The sequence below is a fragment of the Aspergillus neoniger genome, assembly GCF_003184625.1.
Source record: "Aspergillus neoniger CBS 115656 unplaced genomic scaffold BO87scaffold_28, whole genome shotgun sequence".
NCBI classification, from domain to species: Eukaryota; Fungi; Ascomycota; class Eurotiomycetes; order Eurotiales; family Aspergillaceae; genus Aspergillus; species Aspergillus neoniger.
The window spans coordinates 290,974-310,503 of NW_020291156.1; the positions used below are offsets into that span (position 1 = coordinate 290,974).

At 50.5% G+C, this 19,530-nt stretch overlaps 8 protein-coding genes across 8 annotated transcripts; 2 read left to right on the forward strand and 6 right to left on the reverse strand.

The window, feature by feature from the left end:
• Positions 1 to 130: 130 nt before the first annotated feature.
• On the reverse strand, positions 131 to 1,607 carry BO87DRAFT_314911 (Zn(II)2Cys6 transcription factor; the record flags this gene model as incomplete). Its single annotated transcript, XM_025619677.1, has 2 exons — positions 131 to 1,509; positions 1,568 to 1,607. The coding sequence occupies 2 exons, from the start codon at positions 1,605 to 1,607 to the stop codon at positions 131 to 133; spliced, it is 1,419 nt and encodes a 472-aa protein (XP_025477073.1).
• A 1,399-nt stretch (positions 1,608 to 3,006) lies between these two features.
• BO87DRAFT_314676 (acid protease) lies at positions 3,007 to 4,462 on the forward strand (the record flags this gene model as incomplete). The annotated part of the gene is made up of 3 exons (XM_025619667.1): positions 3,007 to 3,662; positions 3,715 to 4,030; positions 4,079 to 4,462. The coding sequence occupies 3 exons, from the start codon at positions 3,007 to 3,009 to the stop codon at positions 4,460 to 4,462; spliced, it is 1,356 nt and encodes a 451-aa protein (XP_025477074.1).
• Positions 4,463 to 4,562: 100 nt separating this feature from the next.
• On the reverse strand, positions 4,563 to 6,235 carry BO87DRAFT_364631 (monoamine oxidase; the record flags this gene model as incomplete). Its single annotated transcript, XM_025621754.1, has 3 exons — positions 5,996 to 6,235; positions 5,853 to 5,935; positions 4,563 to 5,792 (listed from the first exon to the last, which is right to left on the reverse strand). The coding sequence occupies exons 1-3, from the start codon at positions 6,177 to 6,179 to the stop codon at positions 4,563 to 4,565; spliced, it is 1,497 nt and encodes a 498-aa protein (XP_025477075.1). The 5' UTR covers positions 6,180 to 6,235.
• Positions 6,236 to 7,133: 898 nt separating this feature from the next.
• Positions 7,134 to 9,146, reverse strand: BO87DRAFT_123126 (transcription factor domain-containing protein). Its single transcript, XM_025617981.1, has 5 exons — positions 8,625 to 9,146; positions 8,285 to 8,568; positions 7,745 to 8,230; positions 7,473 to 7,690; positions 7,134 to 7,410 (listed from the first exon to the last, which is right to left on the reverse strand). Exons 1-5 carry the CDS (start codon positions 8,980 to 8,982, stop codon positions 7,191 to 7,193), a joined length of 1,566 nt encoding a protein of 521 aa, XP_025477076.1. The 5' UTR covers positions 8,983 to 9,146; the 3' UTR covers positions 7,134 to 7,190.
• A 493-nt stretch (positions 9,147 to 9,639) lies between these two features.
• BO87DRAFT_461356 (ABC transporter ATP-binding protein) lies at positions 9,640 to 14,350 on the forward strand. Its single transcript, XM_025629085.1, has 11 exons — positions 9,640 to 9,991; positions 10,040 to 10,117; positions 10,169 to 10,284; positions 10,347 to 10,401; positions 10,451 to 11,052; positions 11,098 to 11,692; positions 11,738 to 12,302; positions 12,358 to 12,530; positions 12,581 to 13,110; positions 13,167 to 14,139; positions 14,191 to 14,350. The coding sequence occupies exons 1-11, from the start codon at positions 9,830 to 9,832 to the stop codon at positions 14,215 to 14,217; spliced, it is 3,876 nt and encodes a 1,291-aa protein (XP_025477077.1). The 5' UTR covers positions 9,640 to 9,829; the 3' UTR covers positions 14,218 to 14,350.
• A 604-nt stretch (positions 14,351 to 14,954) lies between these two features.
• On the reverse strand, positions 14,955 to 16,524 carry BO87DRAFT_340343 (uncharacterized protein). Its single transcript, XM_025620654.1, has 2 exons — positions 16,353 to 16,524; positions 14,955 to 16,287 (listed from the first exon to the last, which is right to left on the reverse strand). The coding sequence occupies exons 1-2, from the start codon at positions 16,487 to 16,489 to the stop codon at positions 15,021 to 15,023; spliced, it is 1,404 nt and encodes a 467-aa protein (XP_025477078.1). The 5' UTR covers positions 16,490 to 16,524; the 3' UTR covers positions 14,955 to 15,020.
• A 647-nt stretch (positions 16,525 to 17,171) lies between these two features.
• BO87DRAFT_273819 (uncharacterized protein) lies at positions 17,172 to 17,681 on the reverse strand (the record flags this gene model as incomplete). Its single annotated transcript, XM_025618914.1, has 1 exon — positions 17,172 to 17,681. A coding segment is annotated over one exon (510 nt), but the record flags the coding sequence as incomplete, so codon positions are not given.
• Positions 17,682 to 18,001: 320 nt separating this feature from the next.
• On the reverse strand, positions 18,002 to 19,341 carry BO87DRAFT_408864 (putative O-methyltransferase; the record flags this gene model as incomplete). The annotated part of the gene is made up of 5 exons (XM_025626198.1): positions 18,002 to 18,776; positions 18,837 to 18,963; positions 19,029 to 19,043; positions 19,096 to 19,240; positions 19,294 to 19,341. 5 exons carry the CDS (start codon positions 19,339 to 19,341, stop codon positions 18,002 to 18,004), a joined length of 1,110 nt encoding a protein of 369 aa, XP_025477080.1.
• Positions 19,342 to 19,530: the final 189 nt, after the last annotated feature.

The following is a 19,530-nucleotide window of genomic DNA, read 5'->3' on the forward strand; positions in this document are numbered from 1 at the left end:
GCCAACTCGGAGACATGTCAACATCACCCCTGCTGACCGAAGCTGTAACAGCGGCTACGAGCTTGAGATTGGAGGTGAACCGAGAATTCTCATGGCAGTGATGATGAAGTCCCCATATGGGAGGTACTGATCACATGATCAAAATAGGTGACAGACGGGGCAGGTTTTCGGTCCACTTAGCGGAACCCTGCAGATCCCAAATGGCAGGCAAGGCATCAAGAGCTTTAGGAATATTGTCGAACATTGTTCGTGAATACACCCCTTTCAGATACTCGCTGAAAAAGGCTCTGTGCTCGGGGTCAACGCTGTCCGCTGCTGCAATGAAACATGACCATACGAATCCATGAGCACCCGGCTCCGTGGGGCTCATCTGACAAAGAAGCTGGCGCAGCTCTTCCAACACGTGCCAAGAACTTTGATTCGTGGTCGCACGTTGAAGGTATATTTGTGCGCCTTTTGAGAAGACTTGTTTCACCAGCGACAATGTTCTGTGATGGTGCGAATCAGCATTCACTCTCGAAGCCATCCAGACACTTGGGTCGACAGGGTTTCTAAGTCTCTCGGCGCCTAGGTCCTCATTCAGAAGTGGCTGTCCGAGGAACGCAAACATGTCCGTCTGCTTTGTGAGAAAATCTCTCAGCTCGGTATTTCCGACAGATTTCATGTTTTGGGCCAGAGTAAGGAGAGTCCGTAACAGGTGGCTATACTCGGAGCTGCCGGTAACGGTTTCCCCAACAAGTAGGACAATCAGAGTTGCCCAAGTCGATGAATTGAATACTAGGTCGGGTGATCCAAGCAGAGAATCACGTCGTAATCGAGAGATTATTGCGGACCGGCTGGACTCGGTTGCCGCTCGACACGAGGGGTGTCGGGAGCCAAGATGTTGCGCGGCAACAACAGCAACAGCCTGCTGTAGAAGGCTATCTTCGAAAGCCATGGGAAGGATGATGTCCCGGTAGCCATTCGAGATATCGAGGACAACCATGACAGGAGCGACATATCTAGCGAAGTAGTCGAATGATTCGCGGGTTCTGTGATCGACCGGTGCGATCCACTGGCCGACAGCCATCTCCATTACTGAGGGCTGGTTGTCATTATATAGTGCATGACTAACCACCACTTGTGCTGAGCCAGAGACAATGTCCCGACTTCCAGCAGACATTGACTGTGCATGGTCTGTGCCTCTAATGACCGAACCCCCCTCTACGGCCAATCCATTCCGGTTCGGCTCCTTCCCGCTATTTCGAGGCTTCTGCTTTTTGTTGACTCTTATCCGATCGTCCTTCCACCGAATAGGACGAGGGGTATTTGAGGCTTCTTGGTATACCGATTTGGGGTCGACATCAGGTATCGGGATCGTGCAGCCTTTTAGTCTTCCCCGAGTCGCCAGGCCGGGGCTGAAGCGAAAGCGACCCGATCCTGAGCACTCGATCCCTTTTTTCTGGCATTTGAAGCAGGTAGGTTCCCCTCTGTCGCAGACAATCCGGCGCTTCGAGCATTGAAAGCATCCTAGGGAGCAAAAATGGTTCAGTCTTGATCTGCTCGCATGGGACAAAGGTGGGCATACCTCGCGACTGGGAGTTACTACCGGAGTCCGTCGCGACCATGGGGACCCGCTCGACGACCATCAAGGCATGAACGCCATGCAAGTATGCGCGGATATTAGCTGCTGATGGCGCTATCCGATAGTGGGCTGATATGGGGAGGGTTGTGGAAACTTCAAGGACGCTGAAATGAACTCCGCGGATGTCCGATGGCCGCCCGGAGCGGAGCGGGTCTTTCGCTTCCGAGGTTCCCCGCACGTGTTTGCCTCCCAATGCGGTATCAGCCCTTCTTTCTTCACGGCATCTCCGTCCATCCTATACACTGCAGGGACTGAGAAGATGTCCCTTATCGCACAGTTAATTAACAATTCTGCACTGTGAGCTAGTTTGGTAATAGACTTTCGAAAAGTCGCATATCAGCAACACAGGGCTGTTCTTGTTGGAAACGCCCCACCACGTGATCTGACAGCTACTCCGATAATCCGCCGATCTGAGCTTGACAGCATCAAGCATGAAGCCATCTCCCCCTCTCGGTTGTCTCCGATGCTTGGCCTCCCTTCTACCCAGTCATGGGTCTGTCAGGTGTCAATTGTGGGTTTCGGGACCACAGCACGCATGCCAATGTCAAACAGAAAACCGTCTCGGATGCAAAGCAGTTGATACATGTCTCGACGGGAGAAGACTCTATTCCCATCCTCCTGATGACAGTTATTGGTCGTGACCAAATGGAAATCAAATGAAGGGAGTTATGTGTGCCTCAGATTCGACACAGTGGCCTTGTCGGATGACAGTCGCCGTGTACTGCACTGGTCAACATTTCTCCGGGCGCTAATGCCCTGAGGGTTATCCCCGAGATGATGCCCGATACAATTACTCAAGACTCGGTAATTCTATTACAGGAGGGGAAAAGTGCAACACGATCACACCGCTGCATGAAGCAATCCCTAACGACTGCAATATATTCCAATCTATCTTCTGTTCAATCCTCAACCTTTGACCCCTCCCCTGCGGACTCCGACGCACACCTTGCGTCTTATCTGCTGTGGGCCTGGCTTCGCACCAATCCAGGGCCAGTGCTGACGCAACGCTCCCTATCAGCAATATCGGTGCCGGGCCCACACGGCGCTATTGTTCCTAGCGATCGAGTGGGAAGCCAGGTCTCGTCGCTATCAGGCAGCACTATACAGGCCCGCCTTGTCTTGTCAGCCACTCGCATCGCGTCATTGCTAACCGCCACTCCGGAAGCTGCGAGCTTTCCTGGTCGACAACAGCGACATTCTGCAATCCAGCGTATGTCTCTCATTTCTGCAGGTTTAATTGTAGCTAGATTGGTGGTCTAGTCCGACTACCGGATGTAATTTCCCAACCCTATATAATGTCCCGAACGCACCCCTCTTCTGCATGGTCTTTGTCTCCTGTCAGTCAAGCAATCACTTAGATCACTCCTCATTCAACTGCCGCCATGTATATCCCCATCGGTACCTTGGCCACTGCCTCGCTCCTTGCCGGGGCTGCTCTGGCTGCACCCACCCCCTCCCCGCTCAAGGCAAGAAACATCGTCCGCAGAAGCGGCAGCCACACCATTTACAAGCCCACTCCGTTCACCGCTCCCAGTCAACACAAGGCCGCCTCCAAGTACCTCGAGCTGAGCAAGACCAAGTCCAAGGGGAACGTGAACCCTCGTAGCGCTGCGTATGTCACACGCTCCACCAGCAGTGGCAGCTCCACCTTGATCTCCCTCTTCGAAGGCGAGGAGTTCGCTACCTCGATCACTATCGGTGGTGATTCGTTTGACGTTATCGTCGACACCGGTTCCAGTGATACCTGGGTTGTCGAGACCGGCTTCACATGTATTGACCTCGACACCGGCCGCGAGACCTCCGAGTCGAGCTGCGATTTCGGCTCCACCTGGACTGTCGAGAGCTCCTTCGTGGAAATTGAGGGAGAAGAGTTCGCTATCGAGTATGGCGATGGTGAGTACCTCTATGGAGTGATGGGCAATGAAACCGTCACTCTTGCCGATATCACTGTGGACCAAACCATCGGCGTGGTCACTGAGGCCGCCTGGGAGGGCGACGGAACCACCTCTGGTCTGACTGGTCTTGCGTACCCTGCCCTGTATGTATTCACCGTGTGACTTATGCACAAGTAGGCATCTAACGTCTACTAGTACGAGCGCCTACTCCACAAAGACCGACGAGCAAGTCGTCTACAGCAACATCATCACCACCATGTGGGAGGAGGGACTGATTGAGCCTTATTTCAGTCTGGCCATTGAGCGCGATGTCTCCGGTGCTGCTGGTTATCTTGCTCTGGGCGGTTTGCCTCCAGTGGACTTTGTCGAAGACTTCACCAACACCTCCATCCTGGTCACCAACATTGAAGGCTACTCCAAGGCCTACGACTTCTACACCATCAACATTGACGCTGTCACTCTGAACGGCAAGAGCTTGACCAGCGCTGGTGGCGACGACATCCAGTACATCGTACGTTGCTCACACCCTCCCCTATCTATCAGACTCTAACAAATGCAGGTCGACTCTGGCACCACCCTGAACTACCTGCCAACTTCCATCTCTCAGGAGATCAACGCCGCTTTCTCTCCTGCGGCGACTTACTCCGACGACGAGGGCGCCTACATCGTTGACTGCGACGCCACCCCTCCCACTCACGGCATCACTATCAACGGCAAAACCTTCTACATCAACCCCCTCGACATGATCCTCGATGCTGGCACCGACGACGAAGGCAACACCGTCTGCATCACCGGTATTGTTGACGGTGGCAGCGACACCTCAGAAGATCTCTACATTCTGGGCGACACCTTCCAGAAGAACGTCGTCACCGTGTTCGATATTGGCGCCACGGAGCTGAGATTCGCTGCTCGCGAGAATTACACCTCCAACGACACCTACTAGACATAGACTGCCTATATCCCCAGTTACTCACGTGTATAGTTATGTTGAATGTAGTATGAAATTCATGTTCCAATAAACACCCTTCCAATACCCTAATCCGTCACAACCGAGCCTTGACCTCCTCCCTCTTCGTTCCCAATTCCTCCAACACCACCCTCGCAGCCCTCGTCCCCTCCTCAATCGCCCCATCAATAAAGCTCCTCCACCCCAACGCCCAATCCGAGTTCGCAAATACCACTCCCCCATGCCTCTCCCTCAACCCGTCCAAGCACCCACTCACCATCCCCGGCCTCGAAAAGAACCACGCGCCCTTCGCAAACTCATCCTTCACCCAGTTATGAAACACCAACCGCTTCACCCCAAACTCCCCAGGCGCTAACTCCCCAACCGCCTTCAACGTCTCCCGCACGTCCTCGTCGGGCTGGATATGATTCGTGTCCGTGCCGAAACACACCAAATGGGTATTTCCCGCAGGGGTGGTCCCATCACCAATTGCGTAACACAGCTTATTGAACGGGTACGCGATGCCGGTCCACGACCGCATATCCTTATTATCCACCTCTGCATGCACCTTGGTACACATATTCACATGCCCAGCCTGCATAGCAGAGACCTTCTCTGTAGCCAACGCAGGCGAGAACTGGATCGTGGAGAGAACATTAAGCGGAATAGTGCAAACCACCCGCTTGGCAACAAACTCCCGTCCATCCCTCGCCGTCACTCTCACCCCCTTCCCAACCTCCTCATCAACAACCCTCCTAACCGGACACTCAAACACATACCCCAACCTCCCCGTCCCCATCGCCTCCTCCCAAAACCTCCTCGCAAACGCACTCTGCCCCTCCGTAAACTTATAACTGATCAAACAATCCATACACCCCTGATACGTATACCCACTCATCGCCCACCAATGCAAGAACTCTCCAAACGAGCTATTCTCCATCTTTCCCCCAGAGCAAAGCAAGATAAACGCCTCCAGAGAACTCCTCTCATTCAGGCTCAACTCATCCTTGATCTGCTCCATCCGCTCCGCATACGACATCTCATCATACTTCCTAAACTCCGGAACATGGAACATGTCATGCGGGAAGGGGAGGACGGTCCGTCCGTTGGCGCCATCGACGTTAGTGAACTTGTGCAGCGCGGAGCGGAGGAGCTCGTCCTCGGTTTCGTGGGTCATGTAGGTTGATGAGTCGGGGTTGGTGCGCAGTTGGAAGTGGTTGACTCCGCGGCTGAAGTTGAATGAGGGTGATAGCGCGTTGTGCATCTTGTAGCGCGTGATTTCGCGCCATACGTGTGATTGGTGCCAGTGGACCCAGGTTCCTCCCATCTGTATACAGCTTTGATTAAACTAGGTTGGATGGTTTGATGGGTTTGGTGCGGGGGGTACCTCGTAGGGATAGCCGTCGATGTTGGAGGACCAGGAGCGGCCGCCGATGCGGTCTCGGGCTTCGAGGAGGAGGGTTTTGAAGCCTGTCTTTGTTAGCTGATTTACTTTGTGCTATTGCTGTGTGAGTGAGATAGGGTAGGTACCTGCGACTGTCAAATCCCTCGTGGCAGTTAACCCGCAGTATCCGCCACCGATGACAATGACGTCCCACGGTCCATCTTTGTTCGCATCTTTGATATTAGTAGGTGGTGAGATGACTCCTAGCGATGGAACGCCCTGCGTGAGCCCGCTCTCGGGTGTCCACTGGAATCCGTCTCGAGAGGTCATGTTGGAGATGCTGCCGCCGTAGAAGAGGGGATGAGTGTATTTGGTAGATACTTGCTGAGAGGTATACGTCGGGTCCATCGTAGGCTTTTATATTACAGCATCGGAATCGATTCCGAATGAATCCATCGATATCTGGTTCTTAGTCTGTCGAGATTTGACTGTTCTGCCACCCAGGATATGGTTCTCAGGGCTGGTAGAGAATATTTCCCGATTGGGTTAAAAAAGAGAGATTTTGGGTGGGGCTCGACCGTTGTTGGGATGTACACCGCCTTTAGGATTTTCTTTAACGGTCCCCACACAGTAAGTACATTTGGAGTAATGGGTTGCTGAAAACCAGATAAATACACCCTGAAGGAGGAATGACGGTTTACTGGTATGTACTAATGCGCACTGTAGCAACGTTAAAGCTCATGTTCAATCCTACCTATCTTCATGAAACCAGAGCACAGTATTCTGCCGGCATAACGCTGCCAGTTTCCCCGCACATGCCACACCGTCATATTGCCGAGGGTGTGGCTTATCTTATCGGCTTATCGGCCTATTGTGTTCCGCGTCAATAGGAGGGAACTTGCCGTTTTCGGGTAATAATGAGAGAAAATGCTCATAGTCTGGAAATTATCAATGAAACAGGTGGAAGTTTGATCAAGAGGTTAGGTAAAGTTAACTTTTATTTGGGTTAGGTATTCTGTAGTGCTCTATCGAGTAGATGTGATATGTATGTTAGGTTTGTCTGAAGTCATTGTTGTGCTTGGCTGAGATATATATTCTTCCTTGCAGTGGGTAGTAAGTACTAGTAGGTACCGATGGTCAAAATTTTACAACTGCTGCATTAAGTACTTAGTAGTTCAACTTTTAAGGCAGTACGAAAACATTCGTGCTGGGACTCTTCCCTTTTGATGCCCTCTATACATGGTAACTCTATCTCTATTTACGAAAGAAAAAGATTCTAGAATGGCTTCAGATCAACATCCGCCTTCCATCTCGAGGAAGAACTCCATGAGGAATAAAATATCAATGTGAGCCTGCCACAGAGTTTTGAGAGGCTATCGTCATTGCTTTCATCATAATACTCAACGGTTCAAGCTCGCTCCGCTCCTGCGCGGCTGTTACGACGAAGTTGTTAAACCAAGACACCAAATCGAGATCCGCTTCTGCATTCTCACACTCAGGAGACCCAATCATATTCATAGAGACTATGAAAAGCGGCACAAATTGATGAAGAAGGATAAGACTATCGGAATGAAGTACCAATCATCAGCATCATGATCTGTTGAATCTTGTGTTGTAACATACCTGATACCCCAATACGGGTGTGTAGAAGATGACATGATAGACCGGGACATTTGCAGACTCTTCCGTGCAATGTCGACCGTGTGATATGGTAGAAACTGGCTGTCTTGGTTACATTTCTTTGCTTGATAGAAAACAATGAGCATTTTGTAGCTGCTGAATAGAATGTCCACACAAAACCATGTATCCATGCGGTTTGTCGTCGTTGTGAGGAGTTCCTCCTGGAACTTGTCAGTCTCCGGGCTGCTGAAGCTAACTCTTGAAGATTAACGTACCGGCGACCAGTCGGACATGATGGTTTGCACCTCGGCAATGAGACCGTCGATTGTCCTATCGTACTGCGGAGTGTCCACGTCGGGCTCTGCATCAACTAGGTCCAGGTATTTGATCAAAACCAACGTGAGACGCATGGAAGCAAAAAAGTGAATTTGTATAAACCGAGTGGATGCGTGATCAACTCCTGTGATACTAGGATCCGGGAAATTCACCGTCCAGGACCCGTCGGTAATGAGCGCCGGTTTACCAAAGGACAGACGGAAGACACAGTCCGTTCGTAGCAAGTGCCAAAATTCAAAGCGCATTCTGTTCTTCTCAATTTCGCTTTCAGGGTTAGGGGGGCCGCCAGGTCGAACGATCTGCTGGCTGGGGGTGGGTTGGTCGGCATCAACAGAGAAGTACCCAAGAGCTCGGGAAATTTTTACAGACTCGGCAACGATTCTCCAAGAGAGTTCACTGTTGCAAGCTTCAAGAGACATGGACATCTAAGCACTATTTTAGTTCCTATTCAGCCGACGAGTATGCAAGGTAGGACGCACCATAAAGAAGGCAGCGAACAAGTCTGCAGGCGTATCCTTAATCTGGGCCAGCCAGCTTTCCGTTAAGTCCATACAGGAGCGGCAAAGAAATTCCACGATGGCGCCTCTATTGTTATAGGCATCCGGGTCTACCAAAAAGCCCTGGAAGAGAACATTGTAGTAGACAATTCGTATTGTCGGGTCGAGATGAACATGTGGGTTATCAAGCAGATCTGGGAGTGAGAGGATGAACTCCTTTTCAAAGGGAATTCGGAAACCCTCGAACTGGTATGTATCATAATATACTTGAGTTCAGATTAGCACAATGTTGAGTCTCCAGGTGTTGTAGAAACAACTGTACATTCTATCCATTTGTGTGCGGTTTCTTTGGTGATGGCGGGTGATGCCTTGGGCTTTTCGGTCTCTACATTCTCCAACTCCGAGATCTCCCGCATGGCGACCTCTATGGCCTGGATGCACTTTTCGTTCCCCCAGAAGCGCGACTCGACTGTCTTGAGGTGACAAAACACATTAGAACTGAGGAGTGACCTCATATTCTCATCCTTTAGCCCTTTCAAGATAGTCTGAGCTACGCCCTGTGCTGCCGATAGGGGAGACCCAACACTGCGGGGCAGAGCGCTTTGCGAGGTGTCATTATCTGAGGCGATAGACATTGAACGAGATGCATCTGCGGGCTGATCTAGATCTGAGTCAATCATACAGTGATCCTCTAGACGCTCCAGTCGTCTAAGGATCTCGGAGAGGATTTCTTTGTCATCTGTTAGCCTAGTATGCCGAAAGCTACGTTAGTAGCTTTCTCCATGCTGCTTATAGCAAAGGAGGATAACCTTTTCCTGGCGGAGCGTGGTTTTCGCGGCAGATAAGTGCATTCTGCCCCGACGGCGTCGCATTTGTCGCATCTAGGGTCGATTCTATTGCAACGGATCTAATGCTCCATCAGATGGTGCATTGTTTGAACGTGCGGCTGACATGATACCTTCTTTTGCTGACAGCGGCGGCACTAAACTGTTGTCAGTATGAATGGACAACCTCAGGCTAGCTGCAGGAAGAACTGGGCTTAGCCTACCGAAATAGGCTTGCGGGAGCTCATCCTCAAGCAGTGGATCCGCGATTAGGTTGAGTGATGAGATTGCGTTGCAAGGGATGAAGAATGGCAGCGGGAAAGTGAAGAGTCCGAAAGTCCGGGCGGTAATATGGCAGCCTGCTTTGACCGCCCGGGATTAGGAAATCCCCGAATGTCCGCAGCGTCGATCGGCTCCACTTCTCCAAGGAGTCAATGACTTTCATCGTCGAGTCATCGCCTGGCAACTCAGATCCTCCTCGTAAACAAGATGCCACTTAGACCTTTTAGGCAGGCTAGGTCCTTTCATGCATACGTCGTCACTGATCCAGGGCCAGCCCACTGTGGCCTGGACCCGCTTCTGGTTGCAGACTGAACCTCTGGCCAGCAAGGGTTTCTCCCCTATAAATCCAGCTCGCCCTCATACACTACCATGCTTCGTTTAGTCGACAATACTCTAGCCTGCACTCGCACAGGCATACACAATGGGCTCCTCACGAGAAAGTCCGACCGGGCAAAGCCCGACGGAGAAGCCGTGCGAAGACACCATCGTCATCGGAGATCAAGAAAAATCAAGCACGGTCGATGAAAAGGACACGGAGGAGCAGAAGAAGAATGAGGAGAATGCATCACTGGGCAATTACATTGTATGGATTTTCTGTCTTCCACAGTATTTCGTCGCTGACTGTCTACAGAGGCTGCTTTCCTATACCAATTCTACTGATCGCGTGATCCTTGCAATCGCCATGGTATGCGCGATCGGATCTGGAGTGGTATGTGCATATAGCCTACGTCGGAGATAATAGACCTAACGCTTTGTATAGCCGCTTCCCCTGATGAATATTGTGTTTGGCAGCCTTGTCGGAGAATTCAATGGATACTTTTCCGCAGGAACTTCGGTGACGGAGGCGGACTTCAAAGCGTCTGTAAGCAGACTGAGGTAAGAACCTTTGCAAATGAAAGATAGAGTTTCCTAGGTATCACGCGCTAACTTGATAACAGCTTATACATTGTCTACCTATTCATCGGCAAATTTACTTTGACATATTTCTCCATGGTAAGCCTGCATGTGTCATGAACTGGGGTGGTGGTTGCTGACTTGCTAGTACTGTTTCCGCGTCATTGGGCTTCGAGTTTCAGCCACATTGCGACACGATTACATGCAAACGCTCTTCGCCCAGCCGATCAGCAAGCTCGATCAGGTATCAGTGGGCGCCGTAACCAACACCATTACCACCTTGTCGAATTCCATCCAGCAGAGCATTTCAGATAAATTAGCTATTCTCTTTCAATCTGTTGCCCTACTCTTGGCAGCATACATCATCGCATTCAAATATTCATGGGCCTTGACACTCGTCACCAGTTCTGCACTCTTATTTATCCTGATCACTGTCAGCATAACACTACCTCGTTTAACGCAAGCCCAGCAAAGTGTCGACAAGGCAGATGAGAAGCAGTCATCCATCGCAGCGGAGGTGTTTAGCTCGGTGCGCACAGTGGTGTCGCTGGGAGCGGAAGGGAACCTCGCCACGAAATATACCCTTTGGGTTGAAGAAGCGCGCAAACGAGGCCGAAAGATGTCCATCTTCCTGGGATTTCAGTTTGGGCTCATTTTCTTTGCCATGTATTCAAGTTATTCCTTAGCCTTTTGGTTTGGACTCAAGTTGTTCCGCGACGGACACATAGGGAGCATTAACACGGTCATTACGTGAGTACATCCCCGAGGTTAGCTTCCTGTGCTAATCGGAGATAGTGTATTTTTCTCGGTGATGGTGGCAGTGAGTGTTATGGGAAACATTGCCTCGCCTTTGATCATCATATCCAAGGCAGCTAGTGCGGCAGGTGCATTCTTTGAGATGCTGGATTCAGAAAAGATCGACGCTAGCGGTCTTGGTGGATCCGATGCCTCGGCGGAGGTGGACATAGTCCTCGAAAATATCCACTTCGCATACCCTTCTCGACCGGACACGAAAGCACTGAACGGCCTTAATGCTCGATTCCAGCGGGGAAAGACGACGGCGTTAGTGGGTCCCTCGGGTTCGGGGAAAAGTACGATCGTGGCTCTACTTGAGCGATGGTATCAGCTGAGCGGAACCAGCGATAAAGATCAAGGAGCCATCTATGTGGGCCAACATAATGTCAATGACTTGGACCTGAAGTGGTGGAGGTCCCAGGTCGGGCTGGTACAACAAGAGCCCGTTCTTTTCAACGATACCATTTTCAATAACATTTCCCTTGGGCTGATTGGGACGAAATGGGAGCATGAGACCCGTGAGAAAAAGAAAGAACTTATCGAAAATGCGTGTCGGGAAGCTTTCGCAGATGAGTTCATTCAACGGCTACCCAAGGTATGATCAAGACAATCTCCTGAGTATCAAATCTGACGTTTGCAGGGATATGAAACTCCAGTTGGCGAGAATGGTACCAAATTAAGTGGTGGTCAGAGGCAACGACTTGCGATAGCCCGCAGTATTGTGCGCCAACCATCTATCCTAATATTGGACGAGGCGACGAGTGCGATCGATGTGCGCAGCGAGAAGATTGTTCAAGCAGCCCTAGACCGGCTCTCTCGTAATCGTACGACAATCGTCATCGCTCACAGACTGTCGACCATCCGACAAGCCGACCATATTATTGTGATGAAGGGTGGTGTGGACATCGAGCAGGGTACTCATGAGGACCTTCTCAAAATCGACGGTGGAGTCTATAGTGGCCTTGTCAATGCTCAGAAAGTGGAGCTACTGGATGATGACACGGCCACCAGCGACATAACCGAAGAATTAAAGGAAGACCTCGAACCTGCAGATGAACTTGTTCGAATGTCTACGAACCAGGATGGAAAGAAGTCGACAATGAAGAACAAAGGCTTCTTCGGCAGCATCGGACTATTCCTATATGAGCAGAGGGCACTTTGGAGATTTTACATTCCAGTCGTGGCAAGTGCGACTGGAGCTGGAGGTAAGCACGCTCGAATTCGCGCTGTCAATACGGACTAACGAAGACATGCTGGTAGCTGCGTTTCCACTCCAAAGCTGGTTGTTTGCGAAGCTTATCGCTGTGTTTCAGTTGACTGGCCAGAGTCTGGCACACGCAGCCAACTTCTGGGCATTGATGTTTTTTATTTTGGCCCTTGGGACAGCTGCATCCTACGGACTTATGGGATATTCTTCAAACAGGTTCTCATTTGTAAGTGTGCCACACAAATCTTATAGAGTTTGAAGCTAACATTTGGGCAGGAAGTATCCTCCTTCTATCGAACGCAATATTTTGACAACGTGCTCAACAAGCCTATTCCATTCCACGATCAGATCGAAAACGCTTCTGGCTCCCTTGTCTCTCGACTAGCGACAGACCCGAAACAAGTGCAAGAGATAGTCGGAATAAACGGTGCATTCCCGCTATCGTCCATTTTTAGTATTCTGGGATGCATTATCATCGCGTTCACATTCGGCTGGAAGCTCAGTCTCGTCGCTGTATTCGCGGCGCTGCCATGCACATTCCTTGCAGCGTTCATGCGCATTCGCTACGAGATTCAATTCGAGGCAATGAACGCCAAGGTCTACTCCGGAAGTTCGCAATTCGCAGCTGAAGCCATAGACGCTTTCCGTACCGTCTCGGCATTGACAATGGAAGATGTGATCCTGGACCGGTATTCCAACCTCCTACGCGACCAGCAAACAAAGGCTTTCCGAAAGGCCTGGTACGCTACCCTCATTTTCGCATTCTCTGACAGTGTCGAGTTGTGCGCCATGGCACTCACATTCTGGTAAGTTCTCCACAACCAACTTATTACCAACGCATCTAACAGAATCGAATCGACAGGTACGGCGGCCAACTCCTCGCCTCCAGAGAATACCAACCAACCGACTTCTTCGTGATCTACATCGCAATCATCCAAGGCGGACAATCCGCCGGCCAATTCTTCAGTTTCGGATCCAACGTCGCGCAAGCCATAGCCGCCGCAAACCGCATACTGAGTCTCCGTCCAAACAAAGCCGAACAACAAGAATCCCAAATCATCAAATCCCAGCCCGAGTCCCTCCGAACCCACTCCGGAGCCAACATCGAATTCACCAACGTCGCATTCCGCTACCCCAGCCAAGACACCCCCTTATTCACGAACCTCAACGTCAAAATTGAAAGCGGCCAATTCGTCGCCTTCGTCGGCCCTTCCGGCTGCGGAAAAACAACCGTCATATCTCTCCTCGAACGATTCTACACCCCCTATCAAGGAACAGTCCTGATCAACGGCAACGACATCCACTCCATCGACGCCTCATACTACCGTCGCTCCATATCCCTCGTAGCACAAGAACCCCGACTCTTCGAAGGCACGATCCGCGATAACATCACCCTCGGACTGGATGAATCTGAATATACCGAGGACGATCTCATCCAAGCGTGCAAAGACGCAGAGATCCACGACTTCATCACCTCCCTCCCGGAGGGATACTCCACTGATCTTGGGATCAAGGCCCAGACGTCCATGAGTGGAGGACAGCGTCAACGCATGTGCATTGCAAGGGCGTTGCTGCGCAAGCCATCTCTTCTTCTGCTTGATGAAGCGACATCGAGTCTTGACTCGCAGTCTGAGAAGGTCGTGCAGGCGGCGATGGAGCGCTTGGCTGCGAAACGGTGTATGACGATTGTGGCGGTCGCGCATAGATTGGCTACTATTCAGAAAGCGGATACGATATTTGTCTTTGGGGAGAGTCGGAGTGGTTATGGGTCGAGGGTCGTCGAGCAGGGGAGTCATCAGGACTTGTTGCGGAATAAGGGGACGTATTGGCAGATGGTGAGTGTCACTTGATGTATTCGTGTGATTGTGGTTGCTAATTGTTTGCAGTGTCAGGAGAACGCGCTCGATCGGTGATTACTTCGACATAGATTTAATTTGTATAGGTTTTGGTACATATTTGGGACAACATGCTGCTGCGGAGTCAGTGCATCATTCGATTAGATGGTAGTCGGAGTAGATAACTTGCTATTAGAATTAATACCCTTTCTAATATGGACAATCATGCTATACATATACACCCTCTAACCACAAACCACATTATTATCCAACCCCTCCACGGGGACCATAAGAATCAAACTTACACCTCAACCATCGACTTAAGTCTTACATGAAAGGAGATAGTGCCAATGCCGCTGCACTCCCATTGCAGCTATGTCAGTAGAGATAGACTTGTGAAGATCCGAATCTTATGACTCGTATATTTCGGGCCCCATGGCATGCATAGCAGACCCACAAATGCAACAATCTGCAATGCCATTTGAACTGGTGTTCAACTGACCGGAGGATAGTGGATACTAAGGTTTAGCCGGGTGTGACCGTCGAGCGGTCCCTTCTATTTGTGGAGCAAGCTAGTGCCAAAGAAACGATTGGGTCCATGGAACGGGAAATGCCTGATGATTACTGCGTGAGACGACATGAATCGTTAGAGGCAGAACGGTTGCCTATGCCTGCACTTTCTGGACGCAATTTGCACATTTCGCACAAAATGCTTGTATCAATATTTTCAACTATACCATAGACAGACGGCTTACTGCTTTCTACTACTTCGAATCGCTATCTTATAGAAAGTGGACATTTTATTAATTCTTCGTGAGTCATTTCGGACATTTTAGTGAGACCGTCGGTGCAGCTGGTCCAGACGCTAGCGTTCGTGATTGCTAAAAGAACGAAATTGATTCTGCCTTCCACTTGGGAGCCCACTTGTCGGGTGCGCCAGCAACAGGATTCGATGGTGTATTCGAGTTGCCAGATTTCTTCTTGCCTCCCCTCTTCTTTTTTGACTTCTTGCGGGGGCTCGAATCATCGCCGGGGGCATTCTCTGGTGTTTGCGCTCCGGTCCATGGGAAAAATTTTGGATTCGGATCTGGCTTATCGAACGAGGCTTTCTCTGGCTGTATCTCTTCGTCTGGCTGTGTTGCTTTCTCTGGCTGCGTCGTCTTCTCTGGCTGAGGAACTTTCTCCGGATGTACCGGGGCCGCTTTTTCTGGAACGGGCTTTGAAGATGTCGCAGGCTTTAAAGTCTCCTTTAGTGTGGGTTCCGGCTCTGACTTTGGCTCTGTCTCTGATGGAGTTTGTTCCGGTGCAAAGCTTTGATACCTCACTGGCTGAGGCGACCGGAAGGTGAATGAGAGAGGTGAAGCTGGAGCAGGAGATGGAGACTTGGGTTTCTCTTCTGGTAGTTCTGGCACGGTGTCGGCGGGTTTAGAATCCTTGACACCGTCATCCGAGCCATCCACGCTAGCTTCGGGGTCGCTCTTGGTGTCATTGCTGTCAGAAACAAGAGTTGTTTGATCAGTAGAAGCATCTTCGTCGGACACGAAGGCAGCACGGCTGGCTGCTGGTCCGTTGGTAGTCGCCTTGGTCAACTTGGCAATTCTCCCGGAGTAGATTTTCAAGACGAGATCCAGTAAGAACTGATCGAATTTTGCATCGCTTCCCACCCCATACTTCAGAATATCGTTTCTGAACCGTTCTTCGCCGGCTTTGAACGCTGCAGCAAGTTGATCATACACGAAGTCCTCAAACCACTTCCTACCAGTGAACATAGTAGCATATACCTCTCGTGCAATCTTGAGTAGTTCCAGTGTTGACACGGAGTCGACGAAGGTATGCATGTAGCGCTGTGCGTGGTCCAGCAGGCCCTGAATCTGGTGTCGCTGAGCCATGTGGAAGGCGTACACGCTGCGTTTGAATTCCCGAGCTCGGGCTTTGGAGGGAGGGACGTTGGGAGATGCGGCGAGAGTTTGATATTCCCCAGTGTAAAGATAGTGGATAAATGTATGTCCAATGTCGGCGTACATTTCTTCGAGGGAGAATTCCTTCATGTAGGCGAATTTCAAGTTGGGGATTCTGAGGACGTAGTATTCGGGTATAGCGTAAATGGTGCGGCCAATTGTGATGTAGTTGATAGGACTGGCGTAGGGACTGTAGTGCTTCGGTCAGTGTTGGCTCGTATACAACATATGTAAGTGTCTCAATGGCCTAGCTACCTGTCACGAGGCTGGGGATAGTCCGTGATCGTTTTGGGAGGCGATTCTGGCTCTGCAAAGACATTTTGGGTCGGCTTCTTTGGCGCAGTGCCAAAGAGATTGCACAATGGACTGTCCGCTGGGAATATCTTTGCCATTGTGTATGCCGACTGTCGTGAGAGACAGAAAGATGTGGAACGATTGATGTGAGGGATGGCGATTCAAAACAAAGACCGACGAGATCCTGGTTAGCCAGGCAATATGGACTCACCGCCTGGAATAACCGAGTTTCGGACCCTCGCCGCCTACCGCGATAGGGAAGGTGTGTATTTACTACCCGCAGAATGATCTTATCTCGTGAATCCCGTGGTTGAGCCCGTACCTGAGCTTGAAGTCTGGTTCATGATCTTGTGCTACTCTGTCTATCGATTATATACATTCAATTGTGCATTTTCTTCTCATCAACTTTCATCAAGCCCTTTCAAGTTTTTAATGGTCGTTTCCGAGAACTTCTAAGCATTTTTCAGATCTCTCGGAAAATACCGTGACGCGTTGTTTATCAGCTGCCCCAGGCACACTTCTCCACAATATCCGACTTGCCTATTTCGGAAAGAAATCGCATCGATAGGCGGTATGTACATGTTTTTTGTTTCATACCAATACGGTATTCGGCGTCTTATGCTAATCGTACTAAGCGGATACAAGTATTTTGATATGCTCTTTGATAACACCCGTATGTGGAAAAGGTCTCTAATAGCTTACTGACTCGAATACCTCATGCTACAATGAATCCAAAGTTATAATGAACCAGAATATATCGACAACCATTATTGCCCTCCCTCACTGCCTAACACTCCATACAAACTCCTCCACCCCCTTCCCAAAAACCCCCTCCCTAACCAAACACCCCATCGACTCCACAACCCAAGTCTGACAATCCTTCTGCACTATCCTCCTCCCAACCCCAACCCCAACCTCACCAACACTATTCAACGACTTCCCCGGCACCTTCGCCTGATACAAAATCCTCTCAAAGGCACAACCCGGCACATTCTCAATCCTCTCCGGTCCCTCCATCACCTTCTGATCAAAATACCTCCCATCCACCCACTGCAATAGGATCCGCTTTGTCGGAATATCCGGACTGGTACGGAGATTGTGGCTGCGCTTGATCTCAAAAATGAACCCGTTGCGCACGTCCCCAGTTGCATGGATCTTATCTCCGATTAGGGTATCATCTGGGGAAGTGATCCAGTATGCCCAGTGGTCTTTGAAGGGGTGGCCGTTGAAGATGTGCAGTTCGAGGAGCAGAGAGTCCTTAGGGCCGTTGGGGGGGACGGTGGGTTGTGGTGGGGTGTTTCTTTGTGCTTGAGTGGTTGGTGGGGGGATGGGTGCGGGGGGCGGGGGCGGTGGGATGGAGGGCATAGTATTGATTGATTATTGTAGCTTATATATGCTATGTACTTCGAGCAGTAGTGTGATAGTGTCTAGTGTAAGATTGGGAAGCGGCATAGGGACTACATAGGTGTGTCTTCAGCTGGCGCAGTTAGGCGCTGCTGCCTGGGTAAGCGCGGGCGGGGTTTGGTGACCGTAACTCATACCACAGTAGAAACATAACAAATAGGGCATAATGAACTCATACTACCAGGCGAGACTTCATCTAAAGTAACTCACACCTTCCTCATCTCAACCACCCCCTCCCCAAACTCCGGATACACCTGAAACGTGATCCTCAACCCCGCCACCGCAGCCATGTGTTCCCAATCCTTCCGACCTCTCTGCCTTCCACCAAAGAACAGAATCATCGCCGCATGCGCCCCCGCCATATTTACATTCTTAGGCAGCCCATGTATCAACAATCGAGAATACGGCGCCATCACCTCCGCAATCTTCTGCAACAGTCGCGCGGCCTCTAAATCAGGCAGATCATGCATGAGATTCTGCAGATGGTACACCAGCGCCCCCTTGATCGGCTGGGGGTTATCCTCTCCCTTGAAATTCCACTTTTGCAGCGTAATACCTGGAATACTCGCAATGCCCGGGTTAAAATCCTGCACGATGAGATCGGCTTCCTGGAGTTGTGGAAATGCTGCCTGGAGCTGCAAGAGCATTTGGCCCTTACCACCACCTATATCTACCATTGTTCTTGGGATTGAGATGCCATCTGCTTCATTAAGAACAGCTTGGAGATCGTACCCGTGGCCCTGGAGATTCTGGGGAGTTGGTAGAACCGTGCCGAATTTCCCGTCCATGAAGCCATTGACGTTCGTCAGACGGCCGTTGGCTTCCATGATTGACCAGAAGTTCTGCTCGGCTAGATCGCCTCTGCCTATACTGCTGTAGGCATAATGCAGTGGGTTGTCCATTTCATCGAATGGGTATTGGAAATTACTAGCTTCCAGCTTTCGCATGAGGAAGGCGGATGCGAAGAGGCCTTCTGTTGTGCTGGGGAATTAACGGCATGTTAGGTGGGAGGTGCAGTGATGAGTTATTGTCAGATCTTACAATAGGAGAGACCCATGTTTGGCTGAGGGAGTCGCTTCGATGTGCTTGGTAACTTCGTTCGCCGTGTACATGTCCTCATCCACTCGATTAACAAAGCCCAGACCGGCCATGGCGAGCAATGTGTCCTCTGCATAGAGCATGTGCATTAGCTACTACAGAATACTCGCAGCGAGGCGCAGTAAATATACTGACGGATGAGAACCAGAGCTGTCCGATAGGTCAATATGGGCTGCTAACTCTAACAGCGCAGATCACTCACATGGCTCAGGGTCACCAGGCTTCATCTCCTTGCGGTACCAGGCTAGAATAGCTTCTGAAGAGAGTGCATCATCCCGCGGCGTCTTTGCCAGTATTTCGAAGAGCCGGAATCGAATCGCAACGGGCACGAAGCCTAGTGAACACGCCTGTAGTGGCATATATTAGCCTAGTGGCCCATGACGGAGAGGTTTTGATTCACTGAATAGATTGTTCTTTCAAGAACTGCGCCTGCAGAGACTGAAGCCATAGTGTTTCACCGAATTCTTAATGACTTGAACATAAATCATCTGGTGCAGAATTCGATGCCGTTATATACACTCCGTGCTCGTATTCCAAAGTACTTTGGTTCGTCGCATTCTCTGCGCATGGACTGATCAATAAGTACTCCACCGAATCGGGAAATATCGAGTTTCGTGACTGGTATTGATGGGTGCGA

Coding starts and splice junctions, on each gene's coding strand:
- BO87DRAFT_340343 (XM_025620654.1), bottom strand. CDS start 16,489: ATGGCAAAGATATTCCCAGCGGACAGTCCATTGTGCAATCTCTTTGGC. Junction 16,288..16,352: donor TATCCCCAGCCTCGTGACAG/GTAGCTAGGCCA, acceptor GAAGCACTACAG/TCCCTACGCCAGTCCTATCA.
- BO87DRAFT_123126 (XM_025617981.1), bottom strand. CDS start 8,982: ATGATTGACTCAGATCTAGATCAGCCCGCAGATGCATCTCGTTCAATG. Junction 8,569..8,624: donor CGCACACAAATGGATAGAAT/GTACAGTTGTTT, acceptor TCTGAACTCAAG/TATATTATGATACATACCAG. Junction 7,691..7,744: donor TCATGTCCGACTGGTCGCCG/GTACGTTAATCT, acceptor GACAAGTTCCAG/GAGGAACTCCTCACAACGAC.
- BO87DRAFT_461356 (XM_025629085.1), top strand. CDS start 9,830: ATGGGCTCCTCACGAGAAAGTCCGACCGGGCAAAGCCCGACGGAGAAG. Junction 12,303..12,357: donor AAGTGCGACTGGAGCTGGAG/GTAAGCACGCTC, acceptor ACATGCTGGTAG/CTGCGTTTCCACTCCAAAGC. Junction 14,140..14,190: donor AGGGGACGTATTGGCAGATG/GTGAGTGTCACT, acceptor AATTGTTTGCAG/TGTCAGGAGAACGCGCTCGA.